This window comes from Arvicola amphibius, chromosome 8 (genome assembly GCF_903992535.2).
Source record: "Arvicola amphibius chromosome 8, mArvAmp1.2, whole genome shotgun sequence".
Classification (NCBI taxonomy): Eukaryota; Metazoa; Chordata; class Mammalia; order Rodentia; family Cricetidae; genus Arvicola; species Arvicola amphibius.
In genome coordinates, this window is record NC_052054.1 from 21,652,130 (window position 1) to 21,667,904 (window position 15,775).

Genomic DNA, 15,775 nt, shown 5'->3' on the forward strand with positions numbered 1-15,775 from the left:
CCTTCGATCAATAATAACTCCATTCCAGTGTGAGTAATACGCAGCGGTTCAGAAACCGATGAAGCTGGAACAGCAATAAATGAAACAAAGCTAAATCTGTCAATAAACTGGAGCAATTAAGGTGGAGGGGAAGGGGGATGGGAAAGAGGCTGTCTTAGTTTCCATTCAAATAAATTCTGAGGACCGAGTTACATGTCAAAAAACAAACCTCTGTAATTAATAGGGGTGAAAAACATAAAGCTTTATTTTATAGATAAGGGAAGAGCTGGAGACTACCTCAATGGTCACAGTGCTTTCCTGACAGCCAAAGACCCTGGGTTCAATCCCCATTACCTGCTACCATGCAACAAATAAATGGATAGATACATACATACATATATACATACATACATGAATGAAAATTTAAGACAAAAGGTAAAGATCATTCATGTTTTTTTATAGAAACTTAAATCTCCTGGGATATACTCAATTCCAATTCCAAGATAACTGATGGGCGTAGATAGCTCTGTAGGCTCAGTACTTCTTTCCAAGTTAATAAGGACACACCCGTGTAAGAAGAGGGCTTCATTTTGCCAAAACAGGAGGCAGGCAGTTCTGTGCCCTCACTACTGAGAATTCTAAGGCAGGAGGGGAAGATAGGAAAGCGTGCATGAAGACCTTCTCTCCCCTTGCTCCATAAAAGAGAAACTTACCTGACCTAAGATTAGAACTTGGCACAGAATTCTTTTTTTTAATTAATTTTCATTTATTTATTCTTTGTACCTTTCACATCATGCTTCTGGATCCCACCCACCCACTTCTCCCCCGACCCCAAATAAAATAAAATTTTAGAGAAAAAAAAGAAAGAAAGAAATCTCATCACAGTGAGTCACACAATAAACCCCTTTATCCATAGATTTTTACATGGAGTCATTCATAGCAAAGAAATGGTTCAAGGCCCCTGGTTTCTGCTGCACCATCAATGCTGGGCCCTCACTGGAAGGCTTTCTGGACATCTCGTTGCTGACCTGCTTCATGGGGACCTTGCATCCCTGGGTCAACAGCATCAATCCCCCATTCCCACCTCCGTGTTCCAGTAGATCACAGATAGGGTGGATGTTGGGGTGGGCCAACATTTAACCCTGGTTCTGGGCCTGGGTAATTGCAGGGTTGGTCAGCCCACCAGCTTTTCCCTTTCTTCGCCACCAGGGTGAGCTCTCTAGCATTACCTGGCTAGTTTACCCCTCATCAACACAGAATTCTCATCTGTCCTCTTTAGAGCTCCTGACACAGTCCCATCCATACCCCATACAGGCTCTGCTTGCCGGAACAGAGCTCAGCAAGTATTTCTATAGAGAAGCAGAGAAAAGGTGTTTCAGATTTTAGGGGTTGACACCCAGGGTCTGTCACAGACTCATCTTTGGTGTGGGTAGACAGGTGTTTTAATGCTGTCTTCAACCCTTTAGAAATACCACTCTTAACCAAACAAAAAGATACACAGTTCAGACATGAGGCCTCTGCCACATTTGCTGACTTTTGGTTCAAACAAACAAACAAACAAAAAGAGAGAATTTTTTAGTTGCCCCCACATTCCTCCAGCAGAAAGCAGACTGAGGAATCTTTTCATGTCTACAGGAAGGGAAGGGTGACAGAGAAGCACTCCCAGGATGCAGGCTCATCCCTAATCAAGTACCGTTCTTACTAATTGGTCTCAATTTCCATATTTATCTAAACACAAAATAGATGAGAGCTGGGCATGGAACTGTACACCTGCAATCCCAGCCCTTGCGTGGCAGAACTAGAAATAACCACTGCCAATATAAGGTCAGCCTGATCAACACAGTGAATTCCAGAACTGCTAGGGCTACCTGGGAAGACCTTGTCTCAAACACAATCACTCAGTAACATAGGTGACAGGTAACAACTAAGGAATGGGTGAAGTTAGTTGGAATTCTTCCACCACCATTATCATGCCTGCAGAAATCACCACAACACAATCACTAGTCTCGGGGTATGTTTCATTTACACTGTAGTAACTTGAAATGTTTCTTAAATCTTCCAACCAGATTTTTTTTTGAAAAGTCATTAAAATGAGAGACCACTTCATTAAAATATTCCAACAGAACAATCTATATCTTCCATCTAATGGGGGAAGATATTACCAAAAATACAAAGAAAAATCAACATATTTAAGTTCTTTTTCCCTCCAGTAAACTTTTGACACTACTCAAAATAAAAACTTGAATTCCTATCTGTGTAGTTAACCAGGTTAAAAAAAAAAAACGAGCTAGATTCTTATAAAATGGTCAGGATTTTGAGGATTAAAACACTCTTTGGCCCCTTCATAACATGAGAACACTGGTGAACACATAAAAATACCAAAACCTGAAGGGGATAAATTATTGCAAACAAATTTTCTGAGAAAGAAATGGAGACAGACCCTGTTATCCTTTAAAAAAAATCCTTCTTCTTTTTAATCTACCTAGTCCATAAAAATTACTTGGATAATCCAATGTTTAACAAAATAACGTAAGTTTTCTTTTCTTTTTTTTTTTTAATAAGATAGGGAAATTCGCATTGCATGGGAGCGAGGGAATCTCATACCTCTAGTGTGTGGCACTTTCCACGGATTCTGTTACAGAGAAGTTGGTAGCTCTCCAGCACCATATTGAACTCCGATGTCAACTCCTGGCCACCAGAGGGCACCTTGGTGGCCAGCAGCTGGATGCTGTCCTTCAGAATCTTCACCCTCACCTCCTTCTGCAGCACGTCCTCTTTCGCCCTCTGTTCCCAGAAAAAGGCAACTTGAAACACGGCTCTTTTCTTAAATAATAATAATTGATGCAAAATTAAAACACCCAAATTCTTCTAGCTGTCTGAGCAAAACGTTATTGAGCGAATGATATAGCCTGAGTTCCTCTGAAAGAAGAATGCTAAATATAAAATCTCACTCCTCTAGGTTCCAATGTGCATGTCCCGTTCCCACAACATTTTCATTTGGTTACACCAGAGTTCACAGGCAAGCTATCTTCAACAGAGTTTACTGTACTGATAAGAAAGATTTTCAAATTCTGGGCGCAGAGTAAGGCTCTACATGAACTCATTTTAACTGACCACTGGAGGTCTGAACACATTAAACTGAAATAAATAAACACCCTCAAAAATGGCAGGATACTGTGGCAGAGGCATCCATTAAAATGTTCCACAAATCCTTGTTAAAAAAAAAAAAAAAAAAAAAAAAAAAAAAAAAAAAAAAAAACACTTTATCCTCCTAGAACATAGGTATTTCCATCCTTCCAATAATGAACAGCACATCAAAGATGATGAAGTTCCACTGGACAACCTGATCCAGAAATAGCTGCCTCCTGGCTTTCTCTCTGTGCTCAAGGTGCTTAATCTCATATGCAAGAAAATCCACCTGCAGCAGCAGCCTTTCGCGTTTCCCTCTTAGCTCCCTTTACTGCATAATGGATTTCAGCTTCCCCAGAGTGAGGGGAAAGTAATTAAGTGCAGTCGCTTTTAAATTCCTAATGGCTGTTTTGAAGAATAAAAATAAATAGAGTGCTGCCCAATCAAAGATTTTAATCTCATCTTTCCCAGCTTTTAACTATAATGACTTTTAAGTTTAGCACCAAACTACAATTCCAACCATGTGAGAGATAAACGCAGTAGTTATGCTTTATATAGTAGACTACCTTTAAAATATTGCCTATACTAAAAATATAAAAAAATTCAAAAAGAGCTACATTAAAAAATAGTGCAGTGCCTTACACGGCTTAAGTAAGTCTCTTTTTATGTGTACTGACTCAGAGATAGCATGCATGAGTGTCACATAGAACCGCTTTTTAAAAATTATCTGCATAGAAAACGTTGCCCTAGATATGTTTTCGGGTGAGTTAGCTGTGAGGTAATACACAATGTCACTTGATATTTTGGAAAAAGAAGGGTGAGTCTTGTTTGAAGAGTAGTAGAGGCAATGTGGGACTGAGGCCCAGTTCTTTCATTCTATAAGAACAAGTACTGCCACAGGAACAGAAGTTTCTGGAACCACAGCCTGACTTCAACTTATCCTCACCTTATCTTCTTTGTATACCCCCTGCCTCTTACTCTAAAGACACTCTGAGGTTCCAGGGTGACCCTGAAACTGACTCTATAACCCCTGCTTCCTGCTCTAAAAATGTTTTGGGGTTCCCATGTGCCCCCCAATACTGACTCTGTAGCCCTGCCTCCTGCTCATAGGGCATTCTGGGGTTCTTGTGTGCCCCCAGTACTGATTGAAATCGAATGCAGTAGAACCAGGATGACCTCCAACTAAGTTGTGAAGAAGTCTCTTTTGCTCCTTACCAAAAATTAGGCTTCCAGGAAACAGTGATAGAACCAGTATGCCCCTGTGACTATAATTAACATCCCTAAATATACACTGAGAAAATACTAAAATGGTAAATTTATATTCTAGGTATTTATTATGATAAAAAAGAAAAATTACAGTTTCTCTGCACAGCCCTTCTTGGACAGTCTGAAGTCCTGTGTGGCTCCCCAAGGCTATACCCTGATGCCTGTCCCCAGGGACCTCATGGCATCAACTCTGGGGTGGACTTGAACCAGTGGACCGGCGTCAGCCTCCTTTCCCAACTGGAATCACAACACCTGCTCTCCTGCTCATCTTATTCCTCTGAACTGAAAATCCTACTGTGAGCAGACTGGTCTATGTGGTTCTGTGTCTGTGTGGTTCTGTGTGGTACCTTGGGCAGGCTGATTAGCATGAAGAGGCACTGCGCGGGGTAGAGGGCCTCACCTTCATTTCCTCCACAGCGCTCTCCAGTTCTTCCGGGGATTTGTACTCAAAGTCCCTCTCCAGGTACTCCTCCTCAGCCTGAGCCATCCACTCCTGCATCTCGGCCAAGTCCTTTTTCAAGTTCGTGGCTTTTTCCTGACTATCAGACAACTTACTTTTTTGAATAGCAATCTAGAAGGGAAAAGCCATTGTGCTCAGTAAATAGATTTTAACACACTAACTGCCAAGATCTACTCTTTAATATTTAAAGACGCCGCAATAAATTTCAAGTTTTATGTTTTAATATTCAAGTAAAACTTCTTAGACATCCTGTGCTGATGCAATGGAATGTAAGAAATATGAAAATACAATAAATTTTAGACAGCATTTTAGATGTGAACTGAGCCTGAAAATAAATATCTTCTGGAACTCTGAAAACAGGGCTCACAGCTGGTGTTTGTTCTCACTGGTACCCTGCTCAGCACCTTCCAGCAAGGGGAAAGCTAGGCAGCAGGGAGGTGGCTTCTGCTTCCATTCCAGCTTGATTTATGACCCTTTAATTCCACATGTAGGAAATTAACCTGTAGCAATAAAGGCATATACACCCGCTGATTTTATTGCAACACTGTTTATTATCTAAAAAAGAAAAACAGGAAGCAGAATTCCCACTGTGTCCTCACATCTTAAAATAAGGGTGGAGCTGAGCATGGTTGCATATTCCTTTAATCCCAGCACTTGTGAGGTAGGAGCAGGTGCATCTCTGTGAATCAGGGGCCAGCCTTGTCCACAGAAAGAAGCCTACTCTCAAAAATAAAGAAAAAATTGGGAGTGATGAGAACTATTATAAAAGGAATCCATAGGATATTATCCTACAAAATGCTGGTTAGGAAGGAGAAGATAGGCTGGAGAGATGGCTCAGCAGTTAAGAACACGGACTGCTCTTCTAGAGGACGTGGGTTCAATTCCCCACACCCACATGGCAGCTCACAACTGTCTGTAACTTTAACTCTAGTTCCAGGGGATCTGACACTCAACACACAACATACAGACAGAGAGACAAAATACCAAGGCACATAAAATAAATTTGAAGAAAGTAGAAGATACGTTTGAAAATAGCCATTTAGCTGAATCTGGTTCAGTAACTTTGTGAGTGTCCTCAGAGGAGTCTGGGAATCTTCTCAAAGTCCCTCCCACTAACCACAAACTGACTTCAGCTGGAGGAGCGGATCCTGCAGCGCAGGAATAGCACAACCTCGCCCTGACACGTCCAACCGCCTGCTCAAATTACATGTCACTGTGGAGGCCACCTCACCAGGGCTGCGTGACAGTAACCAGAAGCCAGGACAGGAATAAGAGTGTGGGTTCAGGAACAGTTAGTGGCTTTCCTGTTCCCTCCCTCCAAACAGGGGTATAGGTCTGAAAATAGACAGGCAACTTTTGTGCAGGGCCCACCTCCCCTCCGTGCTGTTGCTCTCTCAAGAAGCCAAGCAGCGCTTCTCCCACAATGGATGGTCAGCACTCTCATGTAGGCAGTTCTTACTAAAACTATGTACCTATATAGTTTGTGTGTGTGTGCATATGTGTGTGTAATATACATAAATGGAGACTTTGGGCCCACTTCCAGAAGGTTTTTGTTGTTTGGATTTTCTGAATAGCAATCAATTCTAACATTTAAATAGGACCATAGAAATGTGGAAAATAAACCCACAAAATCACTTTAGCACAGTGATAACTTCTTTCATGATAGCATAGGTGCGACACATTCCTGTGTATTTTTTTGGGTTGACATGTCTTTGTTTTTTAGACTTATTTCTTTTTATTTTGTATGAAGGTGTGTTTTGTCTGTATGTACACTTGTGTGTCATGTGTGTCCCCATGGAAACCAGAAGAGGGCATCAAGAGCCTCTGGAACTGGAGTTACAGACTGTTATGAGCTATCATGCCAGTGCTGGTAATGGAACCAGGGTCCTCTGCATGAGCTAGAAGTGCTTTTAACTGCTGGACTATTTCTCCAGCCCCAGACATACCTATTTTTGCTAACTACAATAAAAACTTCTTCAATACGTTTGATATTTTTCCTAGTGACTGATAAAAAATAGTCTACCACTGATCTAAATAAGTCCCTATTCGTACCACATGTAGCTACTTCTTGCTGAAGACTCCTAAGTTTTCTTTCCATGTTTCACATCAAATAGAATGCACAGCAGATTTCATGCCGTAATGAATGAGGGAGTGAGCGAGCAAATGGGTGAAGATGAATGGGGATAGATGATGGATGGGTGGATATATATGACAGATAATAGATAATGACGACAGATGATGGATGGGTGGAGAGGATGAAGGATGAAGGGGAGATGGATGAATGGATGGATACAGGGAGATAGGGGATAAACAGACGGATGGATGCCAGAGCTGCTTGTTCCTCAGTATCACTTAAGAACCACATCCTCTGTTTACTTAGACAAAACCCTGTTGGAGGATTCTCATTGGCTAATAAACAAGCTGCCTTGGCTTTTGGATAGGGCAGGATTTAGATAGGTGGAGTAGACAGAACAGGAAGAAGGAAGTGAGGTAGATGGCTCAGTCAGATGCCACGCCTCTCCTAAGTTAGTTAGATGCCATGCCTCTCCTCAGGGAGCCAGATGCGATGAAGCCAGCTGCCAGGTGAGATATGCTGAATCTTTCTCGGTAAGACACCGCTCGTGGTGTTACACAGATAATTAGATATGGGTTAGTCAAGATGTGAGTAAGAGGCTGAAACTAATGAGCCAGGCAGTGTTTAAATGAATCCAATTTGTGTGTTGTTATTTCGGGGCATAATCTAGCCAGGCGGCCGAGAGCCGGGCAGCGGGAATGCAGCCCACAGCTCCTCACTACAAAACCCCAACCGCTTATAGATTATGAAGCAGATACAGAAATACAGATTTGGCTAGTGTATTCAATAATTTTATAAAGAGACTTCTTTCTTAAGTTTGGTAACGGCATTTTGACTTTGTAATAAGACTGTACTATAACATAGGATGATTTCAACTTCCTATCTAAAGCACATTTTCACAGATGAAGAGAAAATGTAATAAAACGCTAGCTATTTACAAATATTAGAATCAGCCCATAGGTGATTCCTCACTTCAATTTTTCTCCACATTTAAACATGTTCAGAATGAAAAAGTTAGACCAAAACAAAAAAAATCAAGTGATGTCACCATAAGATTTACCAATAGAAACGGTAGTCCAAAAGCATTATATCAAGAAAAATGCAATAGTCCCAGCATGCTCTGAGGAACATGTTTGAATTTCTCATTTTCTCCACTGTCATTCACTCAGCTACATTTCCACCACCATTAGTTTTCCAAAGTGTCCAAGAAGACAGAGACAACCTGCTGTGTGGGCCTTCACAACACTGACAAGCTCTCCTTACAGGGGCCAGTAAGCAGGGGTCTCCGAGACATCCCTTGGAAGTGGTCCTCAGTCCCTACTCCTGTAAGCAGGCCTCACTTCCCAACTTACTCAAATTTTTTGCATCACACATTCTAAGGGAAGTTGTTCTCTTTGGCATAAAGCACCCTGTACTATTTCTCACTATTAAGTGATTAAAAACAAAACTATCCACCTTCCCCAACTACAGGTCCCACCCTATGTTTTTTGGCTCTGCCCCCGAAGAAAGTGATTTCTCAAAATTGGTCATATTCAACCCCTTCCTTACTTCCCATTCCCTCCTTCACTGTCCAGTATCATTTTGTCCCCACCACCCCTGAGAATGTACTTTTCTCAGGTAACCTAGTCAAAGTTAAAATTTGATTTTCAACTGGGCTAATCTGGTCCAAGGCATCATACACCCCTGGTTTTACTAACTTCTGTTACTCACTTTCTTCTGGTTCCCATGCCCAAAGAGGACGAAAAATAAAAAGCTAAAATTTTACAAAGAGAAAAAGAATTGCCATATGCATGTGTGGAATTACCTCGGCCTTGATCCTTCCAAAAGGGGACTCATCACTTTACCCGTCCCCAGAAGTATCACCTCCTGAGTTCTTACAAATAGAGAGTACCACAAGTCAATGTTGACCCTTTGCCAATCTCCTGAGCTACCCTTGACCATTGCTTTTTCCATCATGCATCATCCTCTACCCAAGCCCTGTCTGTTTCCAAGACAGGGCACACATGGCATGCCTCAGGACCGCAAGGGAACCTCTCTTTTTGCGTCTGCAATGACTTAAGTGTTGTCCCTGCTTCCCTACTTAGCTTTCTAAAGCAAACCATCTACCTGAAAGTGGAAGGGACCTTAAAAAGTCTGCCGCATGTCACGTCCCTGCTCAAAACTATCAAACCTGGGCCAGTGAGACAGCTCAGAGGTAAAGGCACTTGCAGGCATTGCCTGGTGAACTAAGTTCAATCACCTAGACCCACACACTATGGCAGAAGCGAACTGGTACGCACTAGTTATTCTTAACTTATACATGCTTCCATGGCATTTGTACCCACACATTCATACACACGTTAATAACAAAGTTATAAATGTTAGAAAAACCTCTCAAACTAGTTGACATAATTAATAAAATGAAATCCAGCGTGTTTGCACCCACTGAGTGCCTTTCGCCACCTTCTGACCATGGCTATTCCTACTTTCCATGTCAGGAACATTCACAAGCTGCGGGGCCTTGGGTCCTCAATAAACACACCACACGCGCACCACAGCTGAGCTTTAGGACTGGAAACTCCCCCTACTCCATGTTCTGGCCAACCTATTCGAAACAGTAGCCACCTTCGCCTACCTCTTGGCTGCCCTCTCTGATAGTTCACCTGCCTCTCAGGAATGCACACTTCTCAAGAGGAAGGAAAGCCTGGTCATTGCTGTGTCCCCAAGCACCCAAAGAGTCCTGGCCACAGACGCTAATTAACAGAATACTAAACTGCAGCTGATGAATGAATATCGGCTGCCTAAAAGATTAATAGCTATAATTAGTAGATACCACACTCAAACGTCCTCAAGGCAAGACAAGTATCATAAATGAATGTGTGGAGCTGTATTTAAATAAGAAGGAAAGTAAAAGTCCTGAATCCCACTGAGCAAGCAGCATTTTCCTTTAACTTTAATATATATGTGTGTGTGTATATACATACACATATGTATATACACACACATATACATACACGTTATATGTGTATAAATATGCATATGTATGTATATGTACACAGATGTATAAACTTGTGTGTGTGTACACGCATATGCACTCACACATACTTTATGTGTGTTTTATGTTTTCCTGTAAATGTCCTAGACCACTATCTTTAATTTTACTTTCTCTGGTCAAGAGAAGCCAGCTACAGTGTACCCTTTCCTAGTGAAGGTGAAAAGCTCACCTCTTTGCTGAATTTCTCCAGCTGAGCTTGGTAGTCCCCTACTCGTCCATGGATCCAAGTCTTCACTCCGGTGACTGGACAGCTTTGAAGATCAGTCTCCACTTCTCTCATGTTTTTGAGAGATGATTCGATTGTTTCTATTTCATTTGCAAATGTCTAAATATAGGAAAGAAGCCCATGTTGAGTCTACTCACATGTAAGTGGATATCAGAATCACATCTATCTGCCCGGATCCTGAAGCTACTTTAAGGTCATATTGCTTGGCAGTCAGAAGACTCAGCCACTTAAAAGATACCTCACTTCAGAAATTTAAGACAGCCATTTGCTAAAAAAGATAGATTAGAAATACTTGAATTTCACTGGGAAAGACTATTTTTAATTAATTTAGAGCAGTAGTTCCCAACCAGTTGGTTGCAGTCCCTTTGGGGGTCGCACATCAGCTATCCTGCATAGCAGGCTATTTGCATTATGATTTAGAACAGTAGCAAACTTAGTCCAGCTAGGAAGTAGCAACGAAATAATTTTATGGTCGGGGATCACCACAACAAGAAGAGCTGGATTAAAGGGTGGCAGAATTGGGAAGGCTGAGAACCACTGGTTTTAGAAACACCTGATGACCTCATCAAGCATAAATCGCATATAATACGACTAGCAGATTCCATTTGTTAGCCGTCCTCATAAAGGCTCATCAGGTGGCACAATGACAGCAGCACACTCGTGGTAATCCTTACGTTAAGATCATCACTGTAACAGAAGGGCAGCTCCCGAGGAAATAAATTGGCTTTTGTTCTCGTCACCAGATCTATAACCACAGCCGGCCATAAAATGTCAGCTATCTGTCTGTCTTTTATTGGCTATAAAGCCAAAATAAAAGCTTTATGATAAAGGACATGTTATCTGGACTTCATATGCGCCATTCTTACAATTTTAATAACTCCAAACGACAAAGAAGAAGAAGAAAGCGTTATTTATTTGAATAGGAGTGCCAGACCAGCAGAACTCACAGCACATTGGTCAAGCTGCTGCTGTAGACCAGCCGCGTCTCCTTGGGCAGCCTGCTCTTTCCTTAGGAACTCTTTCACATCACCCGTCCACTTCTCAATGACCTCTGAGTCAGCCTGAATCGAACACAATAACAGAGAGATATTACTCAGTGACATTCAACCCACTACATCTCAAGATCTACAGCCATCAGGAAAAAAAATGCAACCTCTCAAAACTTCAATAGCATCATTTTCATTGATTTCATTTCCTTTTTTTAAATCTCCCAACTTGAAAAATAAATCTTTAAAAATGACAGCTTAGTAATAATTCCACAAGCCTCAAAACACTCTGGGGTGAACTATTTTTGTTTAAAGGCAAGCGTTATTTAGGACTAAGATTCAAATTACAAGGAAAAAAATAGTATTTTAGCTATAATCAACTGAAAAGAAATCTTTTGTTTTCACCTGACCTAGAGCAAATATTCTCTGAGGCTAGCTATTGAAGTAGGAGTATATACACAGCCTCATAAAGGAAATATAATCTCCAGCTTTTCATTCTTCCGAGAGATGACTCCTACATTGAAAACAGAACTAGTCACTGCCTACTTCAGATCTTTCAACAGTTCACGTTACTAAGAACAAAGAGAAGGCCAACATTTCCTGGAAAAAGCAGACTTCAGAGAGGACATAGCATAGCTGTGGCTGTATCGAAGACAATGTTAGGCCCACTTGAACTTCAATACTGAAGCGGTAGCCGTTTTCCCTCAAGGCCTCCCTTTCCGTCAGTGGTTAGCCTTGTAAATTTCTCTGGAATGTGTCCTTGAACTCTCTTCAGTTCTTTCCTGTTTACTCCTAGAAATAAAATCAACTTGAATGGTGAAATTCAAAAGCGGCTACCATGTGTCTCCCTCGTCCTGTGATGATTATATTGTCCTTTTTAGTGACTTTTCTAGGGCAGTATAACCAGGAAATGCACAAACCATTCTGATCCACAGACTCTGGAAACAACAAAAATTACTTAATATTCCTAGAATACTCCAAAACTAACTATTGTTATTCTTATGAAATTGGTTAGAATGAATCATAAAGATGGAACTTACCATGCAACTGCTAAACTTATAGGACATGGCCTAAAATGGGTTTGGATTTTTCCCAATGTGCCTTTGTTCCATGCTTTTTTTGGGTTAAACTTGTTTGTTCTTAGATACAGCAGCCAAAAGATTAAAATTCACCAAAACCCCAATATTCTCAGTAATTACCTCAAAATAACCTTTCCCTCTCAAATATTGCTTAATTGATTGTTAATTTAACTATAAGACTTGATCACCATAAATATTAAATTTTCCTTTATTATGTTCACAATATCAGTTAAAAAATAGACCAACAACAAGCCAACAGAATAATTCAAAGTTTAGCTTTTCCAGTTTCCTACCTACCACTCGTCCTAACTTTCTTCTACTTGGAAACCTTACAGAGAAATATAATTCTCCATGGGGCACATGGTTTAGACTTGGTTGGTGAGTTGGTTGGTTTAGAATGGGTTTCTTGTTGTGTTTTAGAACTTTTCCAACTAAAATTCATAAACCAGTGACACTGCTTTCCTGACAATGTCATAATGGCACCCATTGTGGATAATCAATAGATCCTAATAAAGTAAAAGTGGGGCTGGAGAGATATCTCGGCAGATAAGAACCAGGGCTCAGTTCTCAGCATCCCCATGCCCCAAGGACACTCAGCTCAGTCACAAAGAACAGGAAAAAGCTCCACGGTTTCTCTCTCCACTTAAAACTCGCACAGCTAAAGCACGTATGTTTCTAATCTCCAATAGTGGGTAAGGGTCTCTTGGCCTCTGACCATGAACAAACACATGAATACACACACACACACACACACACACACACACACACACATGTGCACGCAGTTCTTTGGGGAACTGTCCTTCTTACGAATGAATTTTAAGTTCCTCTTAGAGTTTGGGAGACGACTCAGTTCATAAAGTGCTTGCTTGGTAAAGATGGGGACCTGGGTTTGATCTGCAGAGGCCACTGAAAAAGCACAGCATAGGGAAAAGAGCTTGTTTTCCAAATGCTGGGGAAACAGGTGGATTCCTGAGACCGGCTGGCCAGCTAGAGCCACTAGATCTGGGAAGCCCCAGGTCCCAGGGGGAGACCATTTTTCAAAAATAGTCCATAGACAATCACCTAGCCTCTGGTCTCCACACACAGTCTCATGAGCACACACACACACTCTCTCTGTCTCTGTTTCCCTGTTTCTGTGTGTGTTTGTCTCTGTCTTCCTCTGTGTGTGTCTCTCTCTCACACACACGGAGACATACACATTATTAGTAAATATGTAATTAAAAATGTCTGCAAAAAAAAAAAACAATAAGTCCTGGCCTAAGACAGTAACCATTTCTCATTCCCAGTTTTATTCAATATTATTCAAGGAAAGATGAAACTGGAGGAACCTCAAACATCAAAGATTCTCCTTTGGGGTGGCAAAAACTTTACAAACACTGACCATCCCTGCAGAAGCTTCTTGAGCGGGCAACACCCTGGTTCAGGGTCACAGAGAAGGAATGTGAGGTTAAGGAATCAGCTCCACACCTTACCCTGTCGCTCCCAAGCTGAAGCTAGAAGCATTTTAAAGCTTGGAAACTGTGGGCCGGAGAGCCTGAGACTGACTCCACAGTACACAGCAGCCCCTCACACTTGGCGACAGCTACATTCTTGGCATTCCTCTCTCTCTGCTCCCCCGCCGGAATGTCTGCTGATTTTGAGGCCATTAATTTCTACCCCAAGACACAGCGAAAAGCAGCTGTGGAAGAAGAAAAGGGCTTCCTACTTTGCTCAGCTCTGAGCCATTCCAGAGCCTATAGCAAACACTACCTGGGGTTTCAACAGATACCAAAAGCCTGCTCAAAATACTGTCATAAAACAGGGCTGGGTCACAGAGATGAGGGCAAAGAAGGATGCCACCCCATCAGCTTATCTAAACCCCTGTCCCTAAATCCAGGGTGTGGAATTGCGCTTGGACGGAATAAAAATGATGGCTGGGACAATATTTTAATCATTATATCAGGTTTATGTTCTCTAGACAAGTTAAATGAGCTAAATACGGATGTTATTCTGCCTTATTTTTATTCTGAAATACTTCCAAAATAATAATTTTAAAGCCTGTCTCTTCACTGGCAGAGTCCCAGCGTGTACTTCCTGCAGTCTTAGGCGGAACACATCGGTTTGTTGAGTGAATTTGAGCAACTGAAGGAAGAGGAATGAGCAGACATCTGTGCGGACATCGGGGATGAGTGGGGGTTAGACTATATGGTCCAAACTCACTGGAGAGGGGGCAGTGGGTCCGACACACCTACTGAGCCTTTCATTCAGATCCCTGCCATTCATATCCTTATTCACATCCTCATACTTGCTGGGCACCCTGCAGAATCCTGTCTTCAAAGAGCTCTTTCTCTGGGAGGAAGGAGCAACAGAGAGGTCTAAGCATGATAAAACTCCACAGGGTGCAGATGGGAGGACTTCGGAAGTGTGAGTAATCTTCAGGCTGTGCTTTGGCGCTGAGCAACAATGAGGACTACTAGTAGAGTTTGTTCTTAGAGAATCAGCCAGGGGAGGCGACGTGCACACTGTGCCAGCAGGTGCATGACATGTCTAGAAGAAGGCAGCGGTCCAGGGTGGTCCTTTGAGACCCGTGATACTCTGCCAGCCTGATGTTGCTCACAGTGGGGACAGAGACAAGCTAGTCAGGAAGGAACAGGGACTAAGTGATAAGGATGAAGATTTTACTCTGGTGAAGATGACCAGACCCCGTGCAGAAGTCTCTGGCATCGGTGGGAAGACGAATTTCCAAGGTGAGAGATGAGAAAAGGGAGTGGAATTAAAGAGTGGAGGAATTGCTGGGCAGGAGGTTGGGCAGGAGGCTGTGGCAGGGCCTGCGCATGGAGGAAAGAGCTGCAGGCGTGTCTGCAGACGCAGGAGACACACTAGGTTTTGTGTGCACTTGGGGACAGGCCAGTAATGCTCCAGGTAAATTCCACACTGTAAGGTCTTGAGTACGGGAAAGGAAATGATACAAAATATATCACAGTCCCAGTAATAGCCAAGATATTACCATTGGGGATGAGAGAGTAAGAGGAGCTGAGAGAAATGAGCCCCCTTGGATTTTATTTTGTCCTCATGACTCATAAGAAAATCCTATCAGTAAAATTAATAACAAAAAAATTGCCTGTTTTGTGTTTTTTAAAATGTCTTGCTGCCAGGAACGGAATGACGGTTTGTAAAACTACAAATGACCATTTCTGTTGTCAAGCACAGCAGAACAGAAGAATTTCAGCCCACATTTGTGCTTAGCACTATGAAAAAGCATAGCAGTCTATCTTTAGCCTGTACAAAAGGAATTAGCGGTGAAGACAAGGGAAATAACACCAAATGCCACGAAAATAAGAGGCAACTATGACAAACACAGAGAATTCCTCTCACAAACATCTCAGGGCTGAAGAGAGGAAGATAACATATCAATAAAAAGCAGACTGCAAACATTAACTTGACCTCTAGAAGTGCTATATTCGTGAAAGGCTTTTTTCTGAGGACTAGGCTTCATTCTCTAGGCTCCGACTCTATTCGCCATTGGAAAGCCTGTATAAACTGGCAACAGGGCAACTCCATGG

At 41.9% G+C, this 15,775-nt stretch overlaps 1 protein-coding gene across 7 annotated transcripts in view; it reads right to left on the reverse strand.

Annotated features, from left to right (window-relative positions):
• Positions 1-15,775, reverse strand: part of Utrn (utrophin) — a 498,374-nt gene that overhangs the window by 309,716 nt on the left and 172,883 nt on the right. For all 7 annotated transcript variants that reach the window (XM_038338349.1, XM_038338350.1, XM_038338351.1 and 4 more), the window contains 4 exons: positions 11,116-11,229; positions 10,112-10,267; positions 4,775-4,945; positions 2,584-2,763 (listed from right to left, as the gene is read on the reverse strand). In XM_038338349.1, coding sequence (XP_038194277.1) covers positions 2,584-2,763; positions 4,775-4,945; positions 10,112-10,267; positions 11,116-11,229 — 621 coding nt within the window. The remainder of the gene's footprint in view (positions 1-2,583; positions 2,764-4,774; positions 4,946-10,111; positions 10,268-11,115; positions 11,230-15,775) is intronic.